This window comes from Lissotriton helveticus, chromosome 1_1, assembly GCF_964261635.1.
Source record: "Lissotriton helveticus chromosome 1_1, aLisHel1.1, whole genome shotgun sequence".
NCBI classification, from domain to species: domain Eukaryota; kingdom Metazoa; phylum Chordata; class Amphibia; order Caudata; family Salamandridae; genus Lissotriton; species Lissotriton helveticus.
In genome coordinates this window covers 1254205338-1254232389 of record NC_136057.1, presented here as the reverse complement: position 1 = coordinate 1254232389, position 27052 = coordinate 1254205338, and the positions used below count along the sequence as shown (strand labels likewise).

The 27052-nt window shown below is 44.2% G+C and overlaps 1 protein-coding gene across 2 annotated transcripts in view; it reads right to left on the bottom strand.

Moving 5' to 3' along the window:
• LRRK2 (leucine rich repeat kinase 2) overlaps window positions 1-27052 on the bottom strand; it is a 2266429-nt gene that overhangs the window by 1961815 nt on the left and 277562 nt on the right. For both annotated transcript variants that reach the window (XM_078680082.1, XM_078680090.1), the window contains one exon: window positions 21122-21241. In XM_078680082.1, coding sequence (XP_078536208.1) covers window positions 21122-21241 — 120 coding nt within the window. The remainder of the gene's footprint in view (window positions 1-21121; window positions 21242-27052) is intronic.

Genomic DNA, 27052 nt, shown 5'->3' with positions numbered 1-27052 from the left:
GCAGCCCACATCTCCAGCAACATACTCATTTTTTCACCACCGATTTGAAAAATGCACAGATCTCTCTCATTGATGGCCAGCACTGACATACACTTTTAGACACACCTACCGCCACAAGTTCTAGAATTGCGAACTTTAGAGCTGGGGAGCTACGTTTTTAATCTCGGCATCAGCTCAACATCCTGTGATTCCAGGCAAATCGCTTTGTCTCCCCGTGCCTACCACAAATGAATGTGTTCTTCTGTAATGTAAATTGTGATCATGCCATGTTGTCGAGTTCGCGCTATATAATATTGCAAGGAACAATAAAGTAGGGAAACTAGAGTTCACACACTACTGAACGCGCACTCTTAAGTGCATCAGCAGTGCACTGTGAATCGGAGCGTTTCACAGGCCTGTCACAGATAAGAAATGCTATCAAAACGAAATCCTACAAAACAATATACTACTGGCCGGCAGCAATTCATACCCGGACAACGTCGGGACGGGCTGCAAGTTAGTTAGAAAAGACTGAGGCTATTGACATCTACAAGACTTCATATTAGGGTGGGACTGAGCATATCACTGCATTGGTCTTCTGCGCATTTTTAAATCTAGAAGAGGTGGTTGTTCCTGTGTCTATCTGATAACCAAACACCTTGTCTGTAGCCTTGAGAAGCTGGCCATCTGAAACAGTCTTCAGTAAAAAGATTAAAACACTTCTTTTTGACTCCTGAATAATCCCCTCCTGTTGCTGGTCGTAGCTGCCAAACTCGGTGGTCGCTCTCATCCACTAGCACAGGGACACCTTTTTAGGTAGCTGTGCACTCTATAAATGCATTAAATTGTATTGTATTGGTCTTCTGCCAGTGGTTATGAAAACCATGAAGGGATGTCTCACATTGCATCAAGGAGTTTAAGGGAATTTATCTTTATTATCTGCGCCCTCAGTTTAGCGACTGTTTATTCTCTGAATGTATCTAACTAATGTAAATGTCTATTATGGCATATCAACAGTGTTTTGATAATAATGCATCTATCAATTACATTACCTTATAACCACATTGTTGTGTTTCTTTATAGCTGATTCCAAAAGACACCAATTAAAAAACAATATTTGGCATGGTTTTGACACCTATTCACATCTGCTCCTGAGAAATCACATGCAAATACCAGAGACTGCTATTAATGACCACTACACTGAAACATGACTACTAAGAAGGCTCTTCTAAGTGATATTCTATCCTGTACTAAGACAATAAGCCCACATGAAGAAGTAACCCTTACAAAAACTGCCACCTTTGGTAAATAGTAAGAAACATGGTGCCCAATGACAAATGATAAACATAATAACATTTTTGTACAAAATGACATTTGAATAAAAGCAGAAGAAGCACAGATAGCAATGGTATTTAGTGAGCTACCTTAGATCTGTAAGAAAGTGGCTCTATATTTACTGGACCAAAGTAAGGTACAGTATGTATAGAGTCCCCAGTCTCCAGAGGTAAGACAGAGGTTAAAGTCAGATATGACCTTACTCTCCAAAGTGGTAGCTGGGTCGAGCAGTAGGGCAGTATCAGAGGACAGTGTAAAGCATTTGTTGTACCCACTCAGTCAACAAAAGGTTTCACACACTCAAGAACTGAACTCTAGGCCAATTGTTTTTATATCAAAAGATATAGTTGTTTTATTTTAGAACCAACAGGTATCAAAATATACTTTTCTCAATATGAGTGACTTTAGGAAATTACTTTGCAGAAAGGCAATAGTTTTTGTAAGCACAATAGCTACAGGGGTTGCAATAGGCAACACAATTCTAAACACAATTTAACATTGAGCTCAATGGGTTTTTCTACATAAAGGCAGTTGATTACTTTAAGGATTACTTTTCTAACCACAGGACCGCATCCTTGATTCAGTCCCAGGACCTAAGCTGTAAACAGTTAAGTAAAAGCGTTTTGGTTACAGTTGTAATTTTTTAAAGAATATAAATGTATTTTCGAAGTTGACATTTAGAAACTTTTCAGTGAAAAACTAGCAATGTTACCCTATGGAAGGAAATTCAAGTCACATGTAAAGTAGGTTCTTTTTACTTTTGTAATCCAGTACTGGGACCTCTACCTAAGACAGGTAAGTATTTACGTTTCAGTATTTGGTACGATTTTTAAACAATATTTGTAGTTTGCCAAAATCGACAATAGAAATTACACAGAAAAACAGTCAATGGTTTCCCATGGAAGAAAATGCAGGTAACTGGTAAGTACTGTTAAGATTACTTTCGCGGTTCAGTACTGGGCTAAAAGGTACAGTACTGGCTTCTCTCCTGATCACAGGTGAGTATTTCGGAATTCGTTATTTGGATGATTTTAGATGAATATTTTAGAGTTTCAAAACTACACACTTTGAAGAAATGTCAGTGAAAAACTGTCAATGTTAGCCTATGAAAGGAAAGTGAGTTATCGGCTTTTAAGTAAGTACTCGACTGGGGGAGTTAAGGTTCTGGGCATAGACTTTGGGGTCTCCCAGGGTCGGTAAGGTACAGTAGTTTCACCCTCAGCGGCACATGAGCAGCCGGGTGCAGAGAGAGTAGGCCCAATGCAATCCAATGGAGGGTAGGGGCCCTTCGGTTGGTGGCTGCAAGCAAGCAGGCCACACGGCTGTGGGAGCTGAGCTCCTGGTAATTACTCAGGGCAAGTGAGGAAGTAGAGTAGGGTAGTTGTTGCACTTCCAGTGGCACTCGGGCAGCTGGGTGCAGGGTGCTTTTGAGCCGCTGGGCGCTCAATGTTATCCAATGGGAAAGTTAAAAAGTGGACCAAGGCTGCAGGCTCGGGGACGGAGATTCTTCAGGTGCGACCACCACTTCATGAGGTAAGTTGGAATTGTGGAGAAGAGGTAGGTACCCCAAAGGAAGGCGCCGGGGGCCGCAGGGCACCGGGTGCAGGGGTGTCTTTTGGTGTCGGGATCTCTTACCCTCGGCTGGTCGTGGTTGGAGGGGTCCCTGGTTCTGAGGCTACAGGCGTCGTCTGGTTCGTCGAGGAGGGTCTTTGGGCACTGGAGTTCGGATCCCAGTCGCCGGGGGTACGTCCTCGTGGTCTTGGGTCACTCAGGCACAGGCCGGGCTTGGAGGGTGCAGAGTGGGCTGGATTCGCGGTTCCTGCCTTGCACCAGGGGTATTGCTGTTGGAGAAGAAGTCTGCTCATGGGAGTCCCAGTCTTTTGAAAGGTTCAAGGCAGGCAGGTCCTCCGGGGTTGTTGAGGTTGCTGTCCGCAGGAGACGCCGGAGTTTCACAGGAGCAGGTTCAAGGATCAACAGGCCTGTAGGGTTCTGGGGCCAAGTCAGTGGGAGTTGTTCTTTTGTTAGCAGCTGCGTGGCAGGTCATCTTGGTTCTTGGTCTTCTTGTAGTTGCAATCGGGATCTGAGGAAGGAAGATTCAGGGATCCCCTACATACTAAATTTAGGGGCGTTACAAGTTGGGCGAGGGCAGGGACCAATGGGTCCCTGTCCTGGGGTGGGTACCCCCCATAGCCTGCTCCTCTCCTGTGGGAGGAGGGCAGGAGCCTAGCTGTGATTGGGCAGGGCTCCCCATCTTCAAGATGGCTGGAGCCCGGGGTCGTGCTTCACCTCGCCTCTCCCACCTGAGGGGTGGATTTGGCACAGGCTGGCACCCCCCCCCTTCCTGACGTAGGGTTTCCCGACAGTCGTCCCGCCAGAGTGGGGGTCAGTATTGGTGGGGGCCAGTTGCAGAGTACAGCAAATGGTCTGGAGAAACTCACAAAGGCGGAATGCCTCTGAAGCTTCCCCTGCCCATCCTGGGGGAGGAGGCTTGGCACCTCGTCCCAGGATGTGCATTGTTGCAGGCCCAGGAGAGCGAGGGCTCTCCACCCAGGGGTCCAGCAACATGTCTGCTGAGGGGCAGCCTAGGCAGCCTCTCAGACAAGACGTGGATTGTAGGTGAGGTTTCAGGGGACATCTCTAAGATGCCCTCTGTAGTGCATTTTACATTAAATCCCACACTAGCATCAGTGTGGGTTTAATGTGCTGAGAAGTTTGATATCAAACTTGTCAGTCTTCAGTGTAGCCATTATGGTGCTGTGGAGTGAGTAATGACAACCTCTCAGCACCATATACTCTTAATGGCATCACTGCACTTACAGTGCCCAGGAATGGCCCCGGGTACCGTAGGGGCACAGGACTCATGCTCCTGTGCCCACACCACTGGCATAGGGCACCCAGCAAGAGGGGTGGCTGATGTATGCCAGGGCAGTTGGTTTGTGGGCATGGCACACAGGGAGGATGTGTACCATGTCGACTCTCTGTTTAGGTCTGTACTTAGACACTCAGCCTGCCAAGGTAGTGTGTGGGTGCCAGGGTACAGGGAGGCACAATAAGTGCTGCAGCCTTAGGGGTCTCCTCTGGTCACCAGGCCCTGGGTACCCGGGGTACCATTTACTAGGGGCTGACAGGTGGCCAGAGATGCCAATTGGGTTTAGTTTCAATACAGTTTTAGCGAAGGAACACAGGCCCTGGGCACCTGGTTGGCAGGAGCCCAGGGCACACTCAGTCAAAGCACATCAGCAATTCAGCAAAAAGTGGGGGCATACCAATGCACGAAAGATGGCACTTTCTCACAAGATCTTATTCCTATATTTTGTTTCTAGTATTGTCTATGTGGTCCTAGACATTTGCTTTATTTTGGACATAGTTTTATATCTGCAGAGGGAGTTCCACGTGCTCTGCATGCATGCCATCCTCTCAACTAAAGTTTTCTATCAGCATGACAATTATCTTCAAATAGAGGTTAATAGACAATGAACAGATATAAAGCAGATGCTTCTCAATATTTAGCTTGTTGAAGAGCCACCTTAATCGTGGATTCAGTTATTGAACTGTTAGTTTGCCTCGGGGTCAAAAATAGATTAGAAACATTAGCCAATCTCTCAATAAATCAACCGATGGGAGGTGACCCCACCAAATCTATCACACTATAAGGAATCAGTTATCCTCCAGGTTGGGATCTTGGGCCAGGTGTATTAAATGGCTTTACCCATTCTGAATCCATGGGAAAATATTTTTGTACATAGCATTAGTTATCCTCGAGGTTGGGAACTTGGGCCACGTGTATTAAAGGGTTTAAACTCATTCTGTATCCATGGGAAAATGTTTTAGTACACATGGATTGTTGTGCCTTTAGACTACTTTCTCTGTGGGAAGAGGGAAAAATTGCTTAACTGCACCGTGTTCTTCTCAAATGTAAAGTTGCTTCTTTATCTATAGTCAGAGGCATCAATTTTAGTTTTTCTTATATGTACTGGTACAGAGCACCCCATTGGTATCCTAAAATGGACCTACCCCTTTCCTTTTGCATATGCTCAGTCTATCAAAAGATTGTAAATATGCAAAAGTAAAGGGCTAGGTCATGAACCTTCGACCCTGACTGGTTGGACCTGATGGCAAAGTCTGGGTATTTGCTGCATCTGTAAATAAATCTGTTTGCGGATACCCCATTCGTCTAAGACACTTTGCAGTAATTCATGATGCAGAGTCCTCTTGTACTTTTCTTGGAATGACAGACAGACTGAATCGCTTCTGCATTCTGGATCCCTGACAGATAAACCACAATGATGTCCAAATCTCTTGCTGTCAGCCATCTCCAGAACATCTATGCTTCCAAGAATAGTGGCCTTGAAAAAGCCCCAGGCCTGCATGCCAAAGGTGGTGAAAAATATTGGTTGTGATCGTCTGGTACAGTTTAAACAGGAGTAAATAACTCAAGCATCAAATCTACAGTCATTACTTCCTTCTGCTTTATATATCGATTTGTTTTGTTATTACTTAATCCAACTTTGATTATACCCAAATGAAATGTTTTTTAGTGCAAGCATGCCCGTTCCTGTACTTTGCTCTATAAATATTACATAGTCAATGATACTGAAGATCACTAAGCGGCCTCTAAAATGAGTGCACATGCATGGTCCCAGTAATGGGTATTTAGGACCTCTTCTCAGATACTTAAGTGATGCTACTACTTCCCAGGGGAGCCAGAAACCAGACCGATGTGCACTGACAGAAAAAGGTGATGTTCTCACCACGTGCAAGAGTTTGATTTTGTACAGTAAGCCAGAGATAGGCCTTTTTCATTCTGTTTTATGGAGTGACATGAACGTGGAGTGAGTGTTTGTGGGACTAGGAAGTCTAAATTGAACTTTAGAGCTTCTCCCCTCTGGAAGTGCATGAATTCATGGAAGGCGGAGTGCTGAGTAGCACTCTTATTCTGTATTTTCACTGATGTTGGAAAGGGAGCAGGATGACTGTGGGTTTACCAGCAGTAGAGTAATGATTGATGATTGTTGAAGAACAGCATCAGGCCTGCTGAACAGATATCAGCTTGAGGGGCTACCAATAATCTATAAATTCTGAAGTGTCCTTTGGCAGAGGTTGCTGCTTCTAACATCTATATATTCCTTTTTGCTCTTGGGACTGTTCTCATACACACGCATGGATGTAGCTCTTGGTTTGGCCAGGAAGGAGTTGAGATTCCTCACTTGTGTTCAGGGATTCTTTCAATTTGCGTCATTTAATTGTAAAAAAAAAAAAACACCTTTTTGGGTTTCTTAGTATTTTTTGAAAAGTTATCAATAAAAGGAAGAACCAGGCTTATAGCACATGCACAAATGTGTCCAGGTAAATTTTACTTTGGATTCTTTAAGGGGGTGTTACCGACCTTCCATCTTTATGTTTTAACTTACTGCACAACTGACCTTCAAGGATAATGAGCGATCCAGCCTGAGACCACCAAAATGAGTTGGGTGGTTCACTAGATGTTGAAAGACAAGGTTTCAAAGGTTATCACTCATCATATGGGCAAGTTTTGGATCTTATATCTTAATAAATATGATTTGTCGGCTGGTGCAATAATTAACATGGGTTAACATTAAACAATTTTAAATGACAGCTTCTTGAATCTTCTGTTGTCTGTTTATGAGGCGATCACCTACATTTCTTTGCAAAGCCTCCCGACAGGTTTGTCCTAGCAACTCAGCAGGACACAGGCATTGGAAACTTTCATGACAGGGTCGATATTCTGTTAATCTTTCACCCCATGCAGGTAAATCTCTTGCTCTCTTTAACAAGCAGTTCTCATGAAGAAGGGTGGATGAGTGCCTTCTCTTTATTACTGACGCCATCAGAGCCTACTTGATGTCCCATCCCTGCTAGCTTCTGAGACGAGAAAGATCTGAGTGGAGAGTTGATTGAAATTGTTGATTTTGATTTAACCGAATGAAGTAATTGGTCTTTTTTACACCCAATTTTAAAACATCATAAATATGAAATGTTCTGCTCTGTGTGATGAGATAGACGGGCAAGGCAGCACAAGCACAGGAGTCTCTCTGGCTACTGGGAAAAAGCAGGCAAGAAGCAGCAGGAACTGAACGTACTTTGCCTCTCAATCATTTACTAACAGACAATCAAAACAAGGAGCGATCTTACACATTCTAGGTTTTCTTACTAAGGCCAAGGAGCCACAAGCCACATGAAAGAGTTTCTTGAGGATAATGATGGCCTATATGCCAAAGAACAGTGGCCAAGAGGAAGATCTTGGTTATCAATGAAAAGGATCGGAGGCGTGTGATGCCATCGACTCAAGTGAATCTGTTACACCAATGGCCCTGCGATGGGAGGATAACATGGCTAATCTCAGCCGCATATGCTATGTGAACCACAACAACAGGACCACACAGTGGCATGAATCAAGCATAGTTGACATTGCCTCCAAATCGGACTAAACATTAGGCACATACCACAAGAGGCTCAGTGAGTATTCTGCTCCAGGAGACACATCAGTAAAGACCTGGAACCCGAACACATTGACAGTGGAGATATTCATGAACCATAGCCTCCATCAATGAAAAGCTCCTAATCAAATGACAGGTCCTCCAAAATACAGCTTCCAGACTAGTATTAAATCTACACTCCCAATCCCCATTGATACCAAGTTTTAGAGCTCTTCATTGGCTTCCCATCAGGAAACGCATAACATTTAAGATCAACTGGCTGGTCCACAAAACAATCTTTGGACATGGATCACATTATTTAGCAAAAAAACGAATCAGGTATAATCCCTCCAGAACTCTAAGACCCGCAAATAAACATCTTCTTATCCCATTCAAGATTCGTACCTCCAGAAATGGCGGGAGATCTTTTTTAAATCTTGCCCCCACCCTATGGAACTCAATCCCTCTGCATCTACGTATGGAGACCAACCATAGAAAGTTTCCGAGTTCTCTTACTTCTGCCTGCTCCCTTCATTCCTTCTGCTCTACTGTTTTTCGGAATAGGCTAGCACTTTGAGACCCTCAGGTGAAATGTGCGCTTTATAAAATCTAACATGGGAAACTATATCAGAGGAAGGGAACATCAGTGGAGATACCATAATTTAGAATCTAAGAATTGAACAGGAGACTACAGATTACATCAGATTCCAATGGGGAACAAAAGATCACTTCGCTGATGCAGAAGGAACCTTCCTCTAGGTTGAGGCCCTGCAGTGTTACAGATAGAATAAGTGACCTGTATCTTTAAATATGTAAAAAGGGCCCCCCTGTAACTAGTAGAAGTTCCTAGGACAGGGCAACAACATTACAAATATAACGAATTCCTAGGCAACTTAAAACCCTGCAGGATGGCAGGTACAGCAACACAAAATATAATAAAAGAAACTACAGTGTACTGGACTAATAACGACAAAATATATAGGAAATTATTGTTCATTTATTATTATAAAAAATATACATACAAGAAGCAAATAAAAAACAATCCTGTTGTCAAACATATACATGATCACAATACATGCCAAATAATGTGGGCATAAAATGATAAAAAAAAACAATATATAAAGATTAAATACACATTCAATGATAAAATGCAATACAAGAAATTGAAGCAACAAATTGAAGTTGCACAACCAAGGCCTACCCATACAGTTCTATATACATTATTTCACAAGGGACAAGGGAATAAATGGTGTAGGCATCAAACTAAAAGGGGCGTAATCGTCGATGCCTACACCATTTATTCCCTTGTCCCTTGTGAAATAATGTATATAGAATTGTATGGGTAGGCCTTGGTTGTGCAACTTAAATTGTCCTTTAGTTGTACAGAATTACTTTAATCTTGTGCCTTGAGCTTTTTTCCTCTCTAATTCACTTGAGCACCCCTTTCTTCCTTCCTTTCTCTCTTCTTATTTAATTATTTTATGAATATGTAAATAAAATTGTGATACAAATGTGATAACTAGTTACATGTTTTTTCTTTGATATAGTTGTGTTGGGTTTACTGTATTTATAGCGTAATATGCAAGTAATATATCTCCTCCCCTTGGTTACAGATTCAATCTGATTAATTGCTTTGTGTAAAATCAAGATTTACATTTATTGATATTTAGAGTTTTGTCTAGGACCACATTTGCTATATATACTATTACCCAGGTCCTTTGACTTATTGGGTCTACCCCATTGTTTTCAATGATCTGCAATACTCCAGCCTGTAAGTCAGCGATACCACAACACTCCATTTACTCCTGTATTCATCAATATTTAGAACGCGTGTAAATACGAATTCACATGTCCTTTAACACCGTTAGGAACGCCAAATCATTATTGAAGAAATACAATCCACTTATTAGAATTACATAATGACGTCACACAATGACCTTTCGTAGTTCATAGTAACCTACAACCACTCCTATCCTCCTTACAGTGAACCAGTCGTGGCAACAAAAAACTCACAAGCGCGTGCCACCAACAGGTTTTATTGCGGAATGTGGTGATCATGTAATTCGTTCAATTACCGAATCACAGTTAGAAAGGTGTCAAAAATACAAAGAGTGTATCTAACCTGCATTCCCGTCTGGAGGAGAGAAAGGAAAAATGCAGGTGCGTGGTAAGTATTGATTGCATGTTGCCCAATAAAAACTAGTCAATAGCTACCATCATAGCGTTTTCTGTCAATGTATTGTAAGTTTGACTGATGGCAAACTTTGTTTGATTTCAAAGAGAAAATCCCAAAGCAGATTTTTTTTTAGAACCCCCCCCCGCCACAGGAGATTCCTCTCATGGCAAGGAGGGGGTTTGGTGGGGGAGGGGGGAATTGAGCACTTTTCATTGCTCATTACCGCCAGTTTTATCCTGGCATGACAGTCATACAAAAACGGCTGCATGTTCGCCCATCAATATTAGGAGGGCAGACATACAGCCAAAACTCCAACGGCCCATACTTCATAGGGCCGTTGTAGGAGTTTAGCCACAGCGGAGGCAGCGTAATCTCCTCCGTCATCAAACTATGGTTTGCTGAATCAAAATTGGGTGGGCGGGCCATATTGTTAGCTGGGGGGGGATGTCCATCTCGCCAACTTTTAAATCAGGCCCTCAGTCCTTTAAGCCTCCCAGGATCTCAGGGAAGGCACTTAAGAGACTCATTGAGTGTCAGGCAGAGACCATCTGCAGGGTCCAAGTCCAGGTCCAGTTGCCATTTGTCAGCTGGCAATTGCAGAAAAGAGTTCTTGCAGCTTGTTGTATCCCTGTAGCTTTAAAGGCAGGTCAGTCTTATAACCCTTGAATCCCACTTCTTTATCTTGAGTACAAAAGGGAGGAGGTCCAGTCCTACAGGGCTACTCTCAGATCTCAGAAAGCAGGCTCAGTCCTCTTCTGTTCTTCCTCAGGTCCTGCAGTGTTCTAAAGTGGGAGCCAGGAGATGCCACATTTATGTCTGGCACCAGTTAGTGGGTGGAAATGACACCTGGACAAGACCTAACCAATAGGATAAAAGTTCCCAAGTCCAACCTTACCCACTTTGGGCTTGTCAAGATGACAAAAGTCATCAATCACACTAAACTTGGACTCTGAGGACTGGGGTGTATGTGGGGAGAGTACTATGGTAATCCTAGTGCAGGCATGGTGCGTCCATTGGGGCGTAGGGCCGTAGCCCCGCTAAGCCTCGTGGCGTAGACGCACAGCGCCTGCAAAGCAGCACTACAGTCAGTCAGTCTGTAAGTTCAGTTGTCACCTCACGCCCGAGTCTCGACACAATATGGGAGTGCGCGGCGCCAGGGGGAGGGGCTGGGTTGGGCTGCTGCAGCTTGACTGACCGTCCACACTCAGCTGCAGCAGTAATGCGCATATGTATTTTTGGGCTTTGATCAGCCCGCACATGCGCTTACTTCTTCCCCCCTTAGAGAGGGATCCAAGGGGTGCTGTTTCATACAGCACCCCCAGGGCCGCAGCCCCTGGGGTTGAAAAGGGTGAATGGTGTCTGTGCCCCCCTAGCCAATCCTAAAATAACAGTTGATGGAGAGAATGCAGAACAATGTCATACATTCACCCCAGTACAGAGATCTGGGCCTAAATCCATCGTTTTTTTGCACTCCACACCACCCCAGTTCAGACATGGCCATATGCAAATCAGCCTTGACTCAGTGCCTCATGGGAACAGTCCAGCCCAAACTGCCAAGCCATGTCTTTCCTGAACCAGAATCAAGCATCCTAAGCCCGGTTTCTGGCTATCAGCCGTTCAGTCTTGACCCTGTGCCTCATGGGAACAGTCCAGCCCGAACTGCCAAGCCATGTCTTTCCTGGACCGGAATCAAGCATCCTGAGCCCGGTTTCTGGCTATCAGCCGTCTTCAGCCAGGATAGCTTGACTCCAGTGGTGTGGAGAGCATGGGACTCACGTCTGAGCATACCCATCCCACTCAGGGTGACTAATGCAAAAATAACAGTTGATGGACAGAATGCAGAACAATGTCATACATTCACCCCAATACAGAGATCTGGGCCTAAATCCATCGTTTTTTTGCACTCCACACCACCCCAGTTCAGACATGGCCATATGCAAATCAGCCTTGACCCTGTGCCTCATGGGAACAGTCCAGCCCGAACTGCCAAGCCATGTCTTTCCTGGACCGAAATTAAACATCCTAAGACCGGTTTCTGACTATCAGCCGTCTTCAGCCAGGATAGCTTGACTCCAGTGGTGTGGAGGGCATGGGACTCACGTCTGAGCATATCCATCCCACTCGGGGTGACAAATTCAAAAATAATAGTTGATGGACAAAATGCAGAACAATGTCATACATTCACCACAGTACAGCATGCAGCGCCAGGATGTGTTGGTCCACCGCGCAGCAATCCATATTCGGTGCCGCGCGTGGGTGGTGGCACACTGCAGCAGCCGCACTTTCTATGGCCAATCACTGTGTGACTTCATGTGAAGCCATGCAGTGATTGGCCATTTCGGGATGCACGCTGTCTGTCTGGCTGCTCACTCCCTAGTGTCTGGAGACACACACCGGACAGTCTGCTGGTGCCTGGCCTGCTGCTCGTCGTCGTCGCTCGTGGACTTCACTTGCAGTTGGACTTGTGTAGTCACAAGTGAGTGTGAGTTCGTAAAATCAGCAGGAACATGGAGGGCGGAGGAAGAGGAGCAGGGCCTCAGTGAAAACACACAGCCGTGAGAGACTAAACTTTTGAATAGGCTGCCAAACCCACTTCTACCTGAAAACAAGCACCTCGCCGGGAGAGAGGGGTATAATGACAGGGCCGGGCAACAAGCAGTGGGATGGGGCAGTCCGCATGGCGTCGTGCCGCGGAGCTTGCAGAGTACACACAAACCAGCATATAATATGGTTTACCCCAGAGCGACAGACACCCACAAAGCACGGGTGCATTGACTGGTTTAGTACTAGGCCCTCACGTGTCAGTGTGATGTGAGGATTTAACAGGAAGAGAAGAATACAGACAAAGCGGCCACGGGAGAGGTGCAGGGAGAGGAGGCTGGGAAAGGGGCAGAAGAGGTGAAGAGGACAGAAGAAGATCACAGGGCAAAGCGTAGACGGGGTGCATCAGAGTGTAGAAGAGGAGGATAAGGCAAGAGAGGATCAGAGGGCTCAGGAGGTACGTAAAGCTGAGGAGGTACGTAAGGCAGAGGAGGCACGGAGGGTAGAAGAGGCACGGAAAGCAGAGGAGGCGCAGAGGGCCAAGGAATCACGGAGGGCAGAGGAGACACGTAAGGCAGAGGAGGCTTGTTTAGTGCTGCAAGATATGGGGTATTTTGTAATGTATTTGCATATTTCATGTCTACACTTTCAGAATTTCTTTATAAACATTTTTGCCCTCTCAAATTTGCTATAAAATGCTCCATTTGCACACACTTTGCAAGTCCCTCTCCCCTCGAGTCCCTCCTATGATAGTCGGCTTGCTCGCTATCCACATAACACTTATCATCAACTTTAACACCCACCAATTTCAAATGTCAACAGCCGCCCCTGTCCTAGTGTACCTCCATATCCAATACTAAAATCCAGTGTGAAGCAGCCCTTATGCTCACAATAAACCCAGATACAGACATCTGGTAGGACAAAAGCAGGGTTTGCTGGCAACCAGATAGTTGATACACAAGAACTGTCCTGGCATCCTGTACCCTTCCTTTCAAGTGCATATCCAGCGTTATATGTAAAGCCAGCAGACTTGTCACGCAGGATTTGATTCTCAAGCAGAATTCAACACTGCAGTGTCAAAAAGGATGTCCACAGCTCCTACCCTACATATCGTGTTAGGTTCAGAAAAGTCATTTCTGCCCATTTAGGTAAGCCTATTTACTTCTGCATAGCATTTCAATCCTTTTTCACACCGATTCAAATGCTAATCACTGGCTGGAAAAAGTTGGAGAGCAAATTCAAATTAGCCTTCAGGGCTTCAAGCAGGGAAAAGGTAAAAGTTCTAAAAGTTTTTTCCTTAATATTTATTTTAATTCTGACTACACCATTACATTGTATTGTAAATAACCATCATAAATAGTTGCATGATTATTTTTCTGGCTGGTTTCATTCCCGAGATACAGTATTAGGATTATAATATGTACTCTAGTTTTGTACATAGAACAGCGAAGTCTGTCACAGTCAAACATAGCTTTTGTGTGCGAGTCAATGTTACTATAGTTTTGTACATAGGTCAGCGATCCCGGTCACAGTCAAACATAGCTTTTGTGTGCGAGTTAATGTAAGGCTATGTTCACATTAAATTTGCTGTTAAATACCACGCATGCTTCTTTGTGAGCTTAATAACATTTAAAAGGGAGGTTTGGAATGCCAAATAGATTTATTTTGACAGGTGAAATTGCAGTTTCTACACTGCTATAGTCAAGCTACAATGGTAGGACTAAAGCCATATTTGCATTGCAGTATAGTTGATGGCACAATAGGTGCTGCAATTTATTACTAGCATTTAACTTCAAAGTCCTGGGTACATCTTGTACCACATACTAGGGACTTAAAGGTAAATTAAACTTACCAATTTAGAATATGTAAATTTGACCAAGTTTAAAGGTGGAGCACAGGGACATTATGAATGAATAAAATGTGATTTATAAAGCGTATGGCTACTCTATGGAGTGTCCCGTCGCTGAGCCTGTCAGTCATCCACAAGGTGCAGTCAGATCATCTAATATTGTTGGAAGAGCCAGGTCTTCAACCATTTCTTGAACAGAGTGGTAACAGCTACTGTGGTTAGCTCAAAAGGGAGTTGGTTCCATGCTAGTGGTCCGAGGTAGGAGAAGGTTCCTCCACCCATTCTCATGCGGCAAATCTTAGGAATCCTAATGAAAGCTGTAGGTTGATCACAAGTTTCAAGAGGGGGCATAGAAACTGTTTCTGGCACTAAGATAACCTGCACTGGAATGGTGCACTGCTCAGTGGGCCAAGACTAATGTTTTGAAGAGGATTCTTATTTATGGAAGCCAATGAAGGGTCCTTAAGTGACGGGACATATGTATTCTTGGGGGCAGACTGAGAATGCAGACTGCCGTATTCTGGACCGCTTGAAGTTTATTAAGCAGATAGTCTTGGAGTCTCAGATTTAGGGCATTTCCTGGATACAGCCTAGATGGTAAAAGTGCCTGGATCACCACCTTTCTTGCAGCCAAAGAAAGAAAATGCAAGGTCTTTTCTAATGTCCACAGAAGTCCAAAACATATCCCAATCACAGACATAATCTGTGGTTGAAAAGAGAATGAGTTGTCAAATGTAATGCCCAAGTTCTTAACTTTTCCCCCCTGAGGACCTGGGATTAGGGTGTCTTTGGGCCACAGAGTCTGCCATATGTGAGGGGCATTGGAACCAAAGAGTAGTATTTCGATCTTGACTGCAGTACATTTTAGTTGATGGGTGGTCGTGCAGTGAAAATCAGAAGACAAGTTTTAATAGACTAAGAACAATTGATGGACAGAATGCAGAACAATGTCATACATTCACCCCAGTATAGAGATCCGGGCCTAAATCCATCGTGTTTCTGCTCACCATGCCATTCCAGTTTGGACACAGCCACATGCAAATCAGTCTTGACCCTGCGCCCGATGGGAACAGTCCAGCTTGGACTGCCAGATCAGGTCCTCCCTAGCCGGGCTGATGAGGGCTGTTAGCCCAAAACCGGTCCCAGGATGCTTGTTTCCGGTCCAGGTAAGACATGGCTTGGCAGTTCGGACTGAACTGTTCCCATGAGGCACAGGGTCAAGACTGATTTGCATATAGCTGTGTCTGAACTGGGGTGGCGAAGTGAGCTAAAGAACGATGATGGATTCAACCCAGATCTGTGACTGAGGGTGAGTGTCTGAAAAGTTTCAGCGCTCCGTTCATCATCTCCTTGTGTTTGCCAGGTTTTCATAGACTCCCATAATCTCCTCACCCTTCCCACATGAGAACAGCAGCTGGGTGTTATCGGCGTACGTGATCACCTTAGCGCTCAAGGCATCTGCCAACTGCACTAAAGAGGTGAGGTATGCATCAAATAATGTGGGGCTCAGAGCAGAGCCCTATGGAACTCCCCTTGTCAGTTTTTATGCTCTTAAGGAATAAACAGGGGCCCATGCTTCCTGTCCTCTATCATTCAAAAAGGAGGCTAGCCTGTTCAGGGCCAATCCACCTATCCTTAAAGATTGGGGGCATGCTAGGAGCAAAGAGTGAGGGACAATATCGAAGGCCGCTGACAGATCTAATATAATCAGAATGGCCTCCCCCCCAACATCCAAGGTACCTCCGATATGTTTGGTGACTTCAATCAGTGCTGTCTCAGTACTGAAGTTTGGCCTAAAGCCGGAATGGCTAGGATGTAGCAAATCATTAGGGTCGAGATGTTGAGAGAGCTGTTGATTTACCTATTTTTCCAGTACCTTAGACAGTTCTGGCAGTAGAGAGATTGGCCTAAAGTTTGATTGCTCAGTATGGTCCGCTGAGGTTGTTTTCAACAGGGGCAGAATTTTTGCCTGCTTTCTTGAAATAGGGGCTGTTGCCGAGGAAAATGACGCAGTGAGCACCCTGTTACCCAGTGGGTTAATGGTGGTTGCCCCCATCGCTAACAGGTTTGGAGGGCAAGGCTCAGCTGGAGATCCTGATTTGATGCCTCGTACGGCTACCAGTGAGCCCTCCAAGGGGCTAGTCTGGAAATTTAAGAGTGCAGCTATAGCGGTAGAAGCCGTGCTGGAACATACTGTCTGTATCAGACTCTCCTGCATCTGAGTGTCCGATGTGAGGCTGGCTTGAATAGTTGTGATCTTATTGTGGAAAAAGGAGCCCAGCTGGTCATGCCATTCCAAAGTAGGTTGATGCGCTGTGGCACAGGCTTTTGGGGAGATGACGTTTTTAACTACTCTGAAGAGTTACCTGGAGCTATTATTTGCCTCCTCTATCTACTCTACTAAATATACTTATTTAGCTGTTCTAACACCTGCATAGTATATATTCAGAGCTACCTTACAGGTGACTTTGTCTTCATGAAACTTACTACTACTTTACTACTGGTTAGCTGGGGTAAAGTGCACAGGGTCCAGCAAAAGATAAATAATTCAGAGCGACAAGCAGAAAAAGCAGATTTCCTACCGAAGAGCTCTAAGTAGACTGAAAAATGATAGGAAGTACGCATTGGGCCAACATCACACAGAAAATTAACATACATGTATAAATATCACAACACGTGTCCTGTACGGGACGCCTTACCCTAGTCGAGGTGTAGCTCAGTGACGGACGTGACTCCAGAGAGGAAATTAGAGCATTTCTCTGTTCCCCAAATAAAAGAACAATGCAGTCACTCAGGAAATCTTAGTGCTTATTTTATTTGGAAACCAATGCTTTTCGGCTGGTAGACAGCCTTATCACAAGCAAGAGGCATTACAGTCACACACCCTTTTGTGCAATGTGACTAAGAAAGGCCTTACAATATACCATATTGTGAAAGATCCCATATTTTATTGTTAATGTATACATCGTAAATCCTAAATCATGTTATTATGTCATGTAAGATGGCAATGACAGCCTTACTTCACCTAATGGTCACACAATATTTATTAAATGCAATATAGTTAACAGAAATGTCTGCACAAGTGGCTGGCTCTTTCACCCATTGACATGCTAACTGCAATGTTACCAAGCTTCGATCAGCAACGTTAGCCACTTCTACTGACACAAACTTTTGGTCAGAAGTGACTTGTAGAGGAAGTACCACTGGAGGCACCATCTTAATGGAAGTGTCTTGACTTTGAATGTGCTTCCTTTCATTTGTCGTGAACACAAGAAGGTTGGGGTCCTAACAACTGGCCAGCCTGGACCTCAATACTTAGAGAAACAGAACAAAGTGGCTTGCCAGGAAACTTTTGAATCCTAATTACAACCCCCACAGCCCATAAGTACTGCGTGGCCAGGCTAATTATTTAGCAGAATATTTAATTAGTTTTACATTCAAATTGCAAAATTCAAGAAAACATGTCATCCAAAAAGAAAACACTGTCGTAAAACAGCCAAGTCAAATACAAAAACAAACATTTGTGTGCACAATAGGTCCAAAAATTGCAGACATGAATCCTAAATCATCAAAGAATTACATGACACCAAAATGCAACTTAGAATACAATACATACATATCAAATGAATTAAAATTGGAAAGCATTTAACATATAAAAAACAAGCCAGTCCTATACACTGAAACACCAGTGGACAGGCAGAATTGAAGGTGGGACAACTGCCTGCCTGTCTCACAGAACCTGTGGCTTAGGTATTTAAATCTGGTTGCACGCAAGGGCCCACACAGGTGGAATTATTTTAATCCCTAGCTGCACCCCTCTCTTTTAGCACAGGCTGGGGGTCAACGCGTTTCGAACCAGGATAAATGACGGTTCTCCTCAGGACGGGGACTGGATACAATCTTCGCTGCACCACGAGCAAAGGGGGTTGCAGGAATGAAATTAAACTGTAGAGCAGTAGTTCTGGATCACGTTGTAAAGGTGTCCAACGGCAAAGCGCCCGCACCGCGGTGCGCCGTGGATGGATGACAAGATTCACATTCCTTGTACAACTGCACACTGTACATTAGAAGAAACGGCTGAAGAGAGAATGGATCATGGAGCCTTTCACAGGTTTAGTTTGTGGCGGGTGGGTTTCTGCCGCACGAAGCCGTTGTGCACGAAGGATTTAATCCAGGCGGCTGCCGGACGCATTCAATGTTCCGTGGACATACACCTGTCGTGACTGGCTAATCGACATCTACATCTATCCAGAAAACTGGGACTTGTCAAACAGTGGATTCGGCTGTCGCACCTTCTTCTCTAAATGCGATTGCCATATGATGACATACAGTTGACTCCTTATTGTAGTTACTGTGTTGCCTATTGCTAATAATATCATGTAAGGGCAACCTTTGTCACATGCGATGGGTCATATTTATAGAGGAAAAAGCTTTAGACATTAAAAACTACAAAAAGCAATAATTCAGGTTAAATATCTAAGCAGACAATTGTCGAGCCAGTCACTCAGGAACCCTAGATAGAGTTTCAGAAGGCTGGATCATGCAAAAAGCAGAAGATAAATAAAACAGAATCCAGACTTGACTGGCGGGAAAATAAACTAGAAACACTAAAAAAGAGTGAATAACCCACTAAAAAGTAACTGGAGCATTTAGGATGCATCGTAATGATGGTCGCAGTTCCTTATCTAGCAAGAAAAAGAAGTAAAAAGAGAGGAGAAGCAGGAAAAAGCCTACAGGAAGGTAATGCTCCATACATAAATAATGAAACCCTAGCAGGCAAAGTATTTACAGAGGAAACCATGCTGGATTGTCAAAGACATGTTGACGTATTATTTCATTTTCTGTTTCAGGAACAGAGCAAATAGGAAATTAAGCCCTACTGTAAACAACTAGGGAGTCTAGGAAGCACCACAAAAAGTTCTAAAAGTAAGGTGGATACATGGAAACCAGGCATTGGGCATGTAGTGGAAGTTCAGCTGCCTAAGAAGCCCCTTAGCAAAAAGCAACTAGCATGACGTTCTAAATACACGGAGGTCTGCATTCGCCTGACAGCTGGGAAGAGGCTTGCTGAAAGGAAAAAGGGCATTTCTCTCCCAAACGGCCCCCAAGCATCCTTTTGAGTGAGAAACCAGAAGACCAGGTTGCCTGAGGAAAGGGACCCACTCACCTACCAGCCCACCCACCACAAGGCACAACACGCATCAGGCCTAGAGACCCACTAACAGCCCACAAAGCCATAACCTTCAGGCCTTGTCTCCCAGTGTAGTGGACAATGACAAGCAGGTGCAGCCTGGTTCCTGACAACTATGTAAAACAAGCATAGGCAAAAACAATTGGCTTTATTTTTCTACTGAATGCCAACTGCACATCTGGATGCCTGTGTCTCTATGCGTTGCCACATGAAATCCAGATATGGTGACTTTGCCAATGCTTATTTTGTTTGAAGCAGCTGTGCACCCGTATGCATATGTGTAAGCATATAGGTGAACATGGATATGTAACACATGATTACTGAGTATAACTAAAAATATATTATTTCAGTATGAAATGCATGAGATACAGAATTCAATGCCTGAGGATTTCAGTGTACTACTGAGATGTAAAATAGTCACTCATGCATTGCAATACAATCGCTCTATCGGAGGAAGAATCATACATCAGCAGCCTAGCAAGCAGTGAGAGAAAGGTATACACTGGTTGGAGCCAAATCCCACTATGTACATTTTAAAAACTTTTTAACAATAGGTCTTACATACATCTGTGCTGTCAAGCCAGGTATGAAAACACTCGTATCTTGTCTTTCACATTTTCTCGATATAAATGAGAATAGCTAGCACCACATGCCTTCAAAGTTTTAGTAAAATGCTTTTTGTCGGGGAATCTACCACGGTACCATCTGGCCACATCTGGTAGTGGATGTGTAGACTTTCAGGCTGCTAGGCTTGGACTAAACATGATTTATAAAAATAAATTAGGTCTCTTTTCTGTCCTATCTCTAAATAACAAATGTGCCTGGCAACGTCAGTACCATTTCCTATTCTAAATCGGCTCGTTAATGAGTATTTGAACGTTGTGAAACATTGAAGCAAGTGTTTCACCTTTTTCCATAAATGAAGGTACATGACATGTCCGTAGAGTGCTACATTTAACGTGTCCCTGAACTCTGAAATGTTGATCTTTCTTCCAAAGATGCCTCAAAGTCTTTTTTTCACACTTCACACTTTCTATTTCGTGATAAATGTTAAATGGGTAAAGAACAACGTAAAGCCACCTCCCAGTATATCACCTTACATTTCTGGTGACATCTTCTGCTCTAATTATTGCAGTAATTCAGTGACCTGCACATCCAGCTCTCTCAAACCTGATACAATAAGCTAAAAAAATACTCCGTTTCATTTATTCAGCTAACCATCTTTGAACTCAGGCCAAATAGAAGCAGAGGTGAATTAGAAATTATTAGGAACCTGGTTCCTTGACGAGAAAGAATAAGGCTGTCATTTAAACAATACAAATAACAGTGAATGTGAGATCGCACACACATGTAGCATATGCTGCCGATGTGCCAGAGGATGGGTTGTGAGATGCACTTTGACAATGGAAGAACAATCTTTACATTGGTGCTGATAACTACAATAACTCTTCCTTTTTGAAGGCAACTGTAGCTATCATTGGTGCTTCAACATTTTTAACAACCCGATCTACGTTACTTCAAAATGAGGCACACAATATAATAAAATCAAAACAATTTATGACTTTTTGCTATGGATGAATCATTTTGCTTTTTTGTGGCTTTGCAATACTCACCGAGAAGTGCTAAACAGTTGAGTCCCGCTGTTTGTATATGCGCATTTTCAGGGTACTTTAAAACAGCTTGTGCAATGCCTTTGTGGGCTTCATGTGATACCAGGATGTTTAAAAAGTTGACTAAAGTAGATTGAAAATGTAATTAGTTTAGATCTTGTAATTTTGCAGGAACAAAATAAAAGTCCTTTAACAGTAATGACGGTACTCTATAATATAGATTATGTAAAGCTAACCTCCCCCCCCGCATCTGAAAGCAATATACATTGGTTTACAAATATATTCTGTCTTTAAGCACAGATGAACTTGCATATGCAAAAACACATATAGCCTACATACACGCAAATGGGACACTATAGAAAAAGTGCTATTCGTTCAGCATTTTCATTTCCAAAATGTCTAGACTAGTCATGTCACAATTCATAAAAGTTATCCGAAAAGTGTTTATATGCAAGTTTTGAGTTATGGTTCAATAATACAGTTACAATATATTATTTGCCCTTTCACACTGCTTGAATCTAGCATAGCCACCTTCAGTCCGCTAATCCCATCACACTCTAAACTGATGAACATGACAGCTTACTTATCTTCGGTAATGCTCTTTCCTGTGGATACTCTAACCTGATATTCCTCATTTTTCAAATTACCCCAAAAGCCAGCCTGGATCTGGGTATTCTCAAAGCAACTGCTACTGCACACCTATAGGTGGCGCCATTGCCACTGTGGCGGCCTCACGCTGTACCAGTAAGTTACAACACAGATCTTTAAAGGGGTCAACCCTCAACTCCGATATCACTTTTAAATGGAGCTCTTCTGCGCTCTCAGAAACAAATCAAAGGTAACAGACTGTAGTGTGATAGTCTGTCAAATATATCTTGCAACCTTTTTATATCCCTAAAAGTCCACTCCACAGATTGGGTTAAAGGAAGGGCAGCGAGAATCTGTGCTTAGTTATGTATCCATCAGAAAGAGCATTACTGAAACTAAATAAATTGTTCTTCTGATGGATAATTCTAACCTCAGATTCCCCACCTTCTGAACAGATACCAAATCAGTGCCACGTAAAAAGTGGAGGGTCTGGTGAGTGGACGTCCATCAGGAAGTGCTGGAGAACAGAGTGGTATAGAGCTGCCCTCCCTACAGACACAATAGTATTGCATTTTAGAGGTGTGTAAGGATGCACATGTCACTGTATAGCAGATGTTCAATAGCGTAACGCTTCTTCCCAACGCCTTAGTGGCGGCCTCAGCGCCAATGGGCTTGAAGCCTCTTGAGAGGCTTCTTTTTTTAGCCAAACCATAGTACAGTTTAATACAAATGACAATCCAACTAGATAGGGTCTGCTTCAGCACCACCATCCCCTCCCAATAAACAGCTCATTATCTCCCAAGTGCTAGGATCCAGCCGGAGTGGGGTGTCGTGGTGCAAAGAAGGCATGTAGAGTGATGGAATATCCCATGTGGACTTGTGATACCACCTTTGGCAAGAAGAAGGTGTAAGCTTTCAGGACCAATTTGTCCAGAAACAAAGAGACCTATGGAGGTTGCACTGACACTGCCTGCAGCTCACATACACAGGGTACCTGCAATGAGGAATACCATCTTAATGATCAGCAATTTTAATATGCAAATCTATATAGGGTTGAACAGCGTGCACATAGCATGCACATGAGAACAAAGTTAAGAACCCATTTAGGGGTGTGAACTTAGTAAAATATCTACTTGTCCATGGGTCAAGATGCCTCATAAATCTACTTGTCCTATAAAAAAAATCCACTTGTCCCTTTGGTGACCCTCAGTGAGGTGCCAAATTATGTCAGCAATCTCACTGTGTAAGAGCTCTGATAATAGCCTCTCTGATTAAGCCGGGGCTCAGATTAAAGCAGGGTTTGGATCCTGGCAATTTACCAGATTTTGCCACCTTTCCTCTGATCTACACAATGGGGCTGGAAGTAGCAAGAAGTGGTAGTTCTAGGGTTGGACTACCCTTTTAAATCTGTGCAAACCTACAAATGTGCCTGTTTAAAGGTTTTCCCCAGCTCTTCTCTAATCTTTTCCCACAATGAAGAATTTTGGAAATGTATTCATGACAATGGCAGAAATAAAATTTCTTCATGGGTCGGATGGAAAGTGAACTTGCAAACGTTCTGCTGATTTTTGCATGAGTAAGTCTACAAATGCATATTTGCTCGCCCTCAAATGCAATTCTCAAATATTTTCTAGGGCTATGATTTCCAGGCCTACTTCTGTAAATTCTTTGGAATCTGCACTAATGCAAAGGCAAATACCAAGGGGGCACTTTTGCTACTTTGTTTAAGAAATGAGCCTCTAATGGCGTTACCCAAGACCTTTCTATCTATCTATGTTATGTTATGTTAAAATAGCTTATATAGCGCTCAGCTGCCCCAGCAAAGGGGCGTACTGGCGCTTTTAGCAGCTCATAAACAACTGACTACGATGAAATTCAGCAAGGAATTGTCCATAAAAGCTTAATTTAAGGGGAAAAGGTGGGTTTTAATTGTCTTTCTAAAATCCAACAGACCCTCCCACTCACGTATGTGTGCTGGTAATGAGTTCCACAGCTTTGCTGGTAAATAGCGGAAGGAACGTCCTCCCGCTCTGCAGCGTACCCTGACCAAATGTTGACCCGCAGAGCGTAATACGCAGGTTGGGACATACAGGGTCAAAAGGTTGTGAGCATTTTAGGAGTTGCAAGTTTTAAAATTTTAAAAGAAAGACATAATGTCTTAAACTGAATTAGCTGAGCCATAAAGAGCCAATGGAGCCTCCGGATGGTGTCAGAGATGGAGCAAAATCGGGGAAGGCCTACTAAGGCTCTGGCAGCCGCATTTTGGATGCGCTGCATCCAAGAGATCTCTGCTTGATTGGCTCCCAAAAGCAAGGAGCAAGCGTAGTTCAATCAAGAAAGAACAGTGGGCTGGCCTATCAGCTGCCTAGTAGATGAGTCGAAGAACTTTAAAATAGGTTTAAAACCTCGTAAGATGCCAAAGCATGTAGCAGCGACTTTTTTGTATGGAAACAAAAACTAAGAGAGAAGTCCAACCACCCCCTAGGTTCTTGACTTCTTTCTTAGGTTCTGGGGCTTTACCCAAAGCATTGGGCCACCAGTGATTGCCCCATAAGTCTGCACTTTTTCCGACCAGTAGCACTTCTGTCTTGTTTGCATTTAATTGCAAACAATTAGAGGTCATCCAGTTTGCCACAGCAGTGAGGCCGCTTTTAAACCTGGAGAGATTCGGGGTTGATCCTTCAGTTAGGGCAACCACTAGCTGCGTGTCGTCTGCATACGAGACGATGGTGAGGTCCAATTGTCTGGCGACAGCAGCTAGTGGCTGAACATAGAGATTGAACAATGTGGGGCTCAATGCCGAGCCTTGGGGAATGCCTTGCTCAATAATATGCGCCTGGGATAAGAAAGGAGGGGTGGAGACACGAAAGGACCTCTCGGTCAGAAAGGATCTGAACCAAGCAAGGGCCAGGTCAGTGATCCCTGCCTCCTCAAGACGGTGAAGCAGAACCTTATGAGAACCCGTGTCAAAGGCGGCACTGAGATCCAACAGGATCAGTGCCGCCGTTTGACCATGGTCAAGGATGGTCCGCAGGTGTTCCGTCATAGCCAGGAGAGCGGTCTCGGTACTATGACTGGCGCGGAAGCCATGTTGCGTTGCTTCCAGAATTTTATTGGAACACAGGAAGTTGGTAAGTATGGTGTTAACATGTGCTTCCACAACCGTCGCTACCCAGGGAAGGAGAGAAATAGGCCTGAACTTTTCAGGCTTCATAGGGTCTAAACTAGGTTATTTAAGGATGGGAGAGACCCACGCCTGTTTCAATTTCGCCGGGACAGTGGCGGATGAGAAAGAGGCGTTAATTAGCTGGTGTAGCGGTGTCATGCAGAGCAGGGAAGATTCTCTGAACTGAGCAGGTTTGAGTGGGTCGGCCGGAGAGCCGGATTTAGTTTTCACAGTCAGTCTGCTAAATTCTTCCGGGGTGATCTCCGGGATAACCGTCAAGTTGGAGACTAGGGCTGGTCTAGTGGAAGGAGATGGACAGGAAATAGTCATGGAAGGAAAGGATCGATAAATAGCCCGTATTTTCTCCACGAAGAAGGAGGCCAATTCATCACATTGGAGTTCTGACGTAGGTGTAGGCACCAGAGACTTTTTGGCGCTGAGATGTTTGAGAATCTTAAAAATGACTTTAGCGGGGTTGGAGCTCAATTTAATCTCAGAAGCATAGTACTCCTCTTGAGTCCTGCAGACAGCTCTGTGGTATGTTTTAAGTTCGGCTAGATAGTAGGCTTTTGTTTCAGGGACATAATCTTTTCTTCTACTGCCTTCTTCAGTAGAGTCAAGGTGTCGTTATACCAGGGGCTAGACTCCTGCGTGCGACCCTTAATCCAGGTTAATGGAATGAGAGCGTCAAGTGCCCGGGTGATCCAGGCACAGAATGACTCATAGCCTGTCTCGACATTGCTAAAAGGGCCTAAAGGGTCAGCTCCTAAAAGTGCGTGGAAATCTTCAAGTCGAAGCTTGCGCCACGTTCTTTTATATACCAAACGTTGAGTGTTATTACGTGATGATTTAAGTGTGGGAATGGTCATTTCGACTAGAAGATGGTCGGACCAGGCCATAGGAGTAGGGGTAGTTACTGTGGCCATCTCAATATTCGTAAATATGGGGTCTAACAGATGACCTCCTGTGTAGGGCTTTTGACTAATTGATAGAGCTGAAATGCGGCTAAGTCGGAAAGCATAGTGCGAATGTTCTGATCCTGATCCAGATCAAAGTGGAGGTTTAAATCGCCAAAAATGCTAAAATTAGCCGATTCCACAGCCAATGCTCCAACTGTCTCTAAAAGACCATTATTAAAACCGGTGGCAAGTCCGGGAGGCCTATATATCAAGAGACCAGAGAGGGTAAAATGGGTGTTCACAGAGATCCTAAAGCAAGCGCATTCACCTCCCTCCATATTAACTTTATCAAGGAGAAAGGTATAGCAAGACCTGGTGATCACAGCAATGCCGCCTCCCCTAGTCGCTATATTCACCAAAGAAATCGAGTATTCAGGGGGTAACGCCAAATTAGGTGCGGCCGCCATGTCATTGCTAAGCCATGTCTCAGTCAAAAAGAAAATATCAGGAGTTTCATCAATGATAAGGTCGTATATTTCAGCGTGGTGTTTAACTAATGACCTTACATTTAACTGCAGTATTTTTAGCCGATGTTGAGGGGGCATGACAGGAGAGACGGAAAGCAGCATAGGTTTGGGAAGTACCCACATGCCACATGAGCAGCTGCTAGGGCCACTAAGAGGCTGAAATTGTGGATTGTTGCAATGGTAAGATGGATGGCGCAGATTTAATAGGGCCTCTCTAGCATAAATACAGCTACCTGGCAGATTTCAGCCAGCGATTATGGCGAGAGGCGACGTACTGGCGCGGACGGGCGCAGACGGGCTGGCCACCGGCGCGTCCACTGCGCACGTCCGCTGCGCTCACGCACCATGTTGAACTTAAGTAGGTGGCAGGGGGCGTGAAATAACTAGAGCGCCGACCAAAATGGCACGCTACCGGAAGTGAGTGATTTCGGTCCTTGCTCTTGTCTGTGCCCTCCACAGCAATCAGCCACAGGGCTGCGGTGGACCGGGGTGCAAGAGTGTGCAATGGATCAGATAGGTGTTCAGGGTGATTAAGTATTTTAAAACAGTGACGAAATAAAAGCAGAGATTCCCTCCACCCACTGAAACTAATGCCTAAATGCAGGAAATAGCCGTTGCAATGTTTCCCCGTGTCAGCAAGATCGAAAACAGTGTGCCCACGCAGTCACTTTGCTTAAAATAGAAAATGCGGCGTGAAACAACTGGAGCGCCGACCAAAATGGCACGCTACCGGAAGCTATCTATCTATCTATCC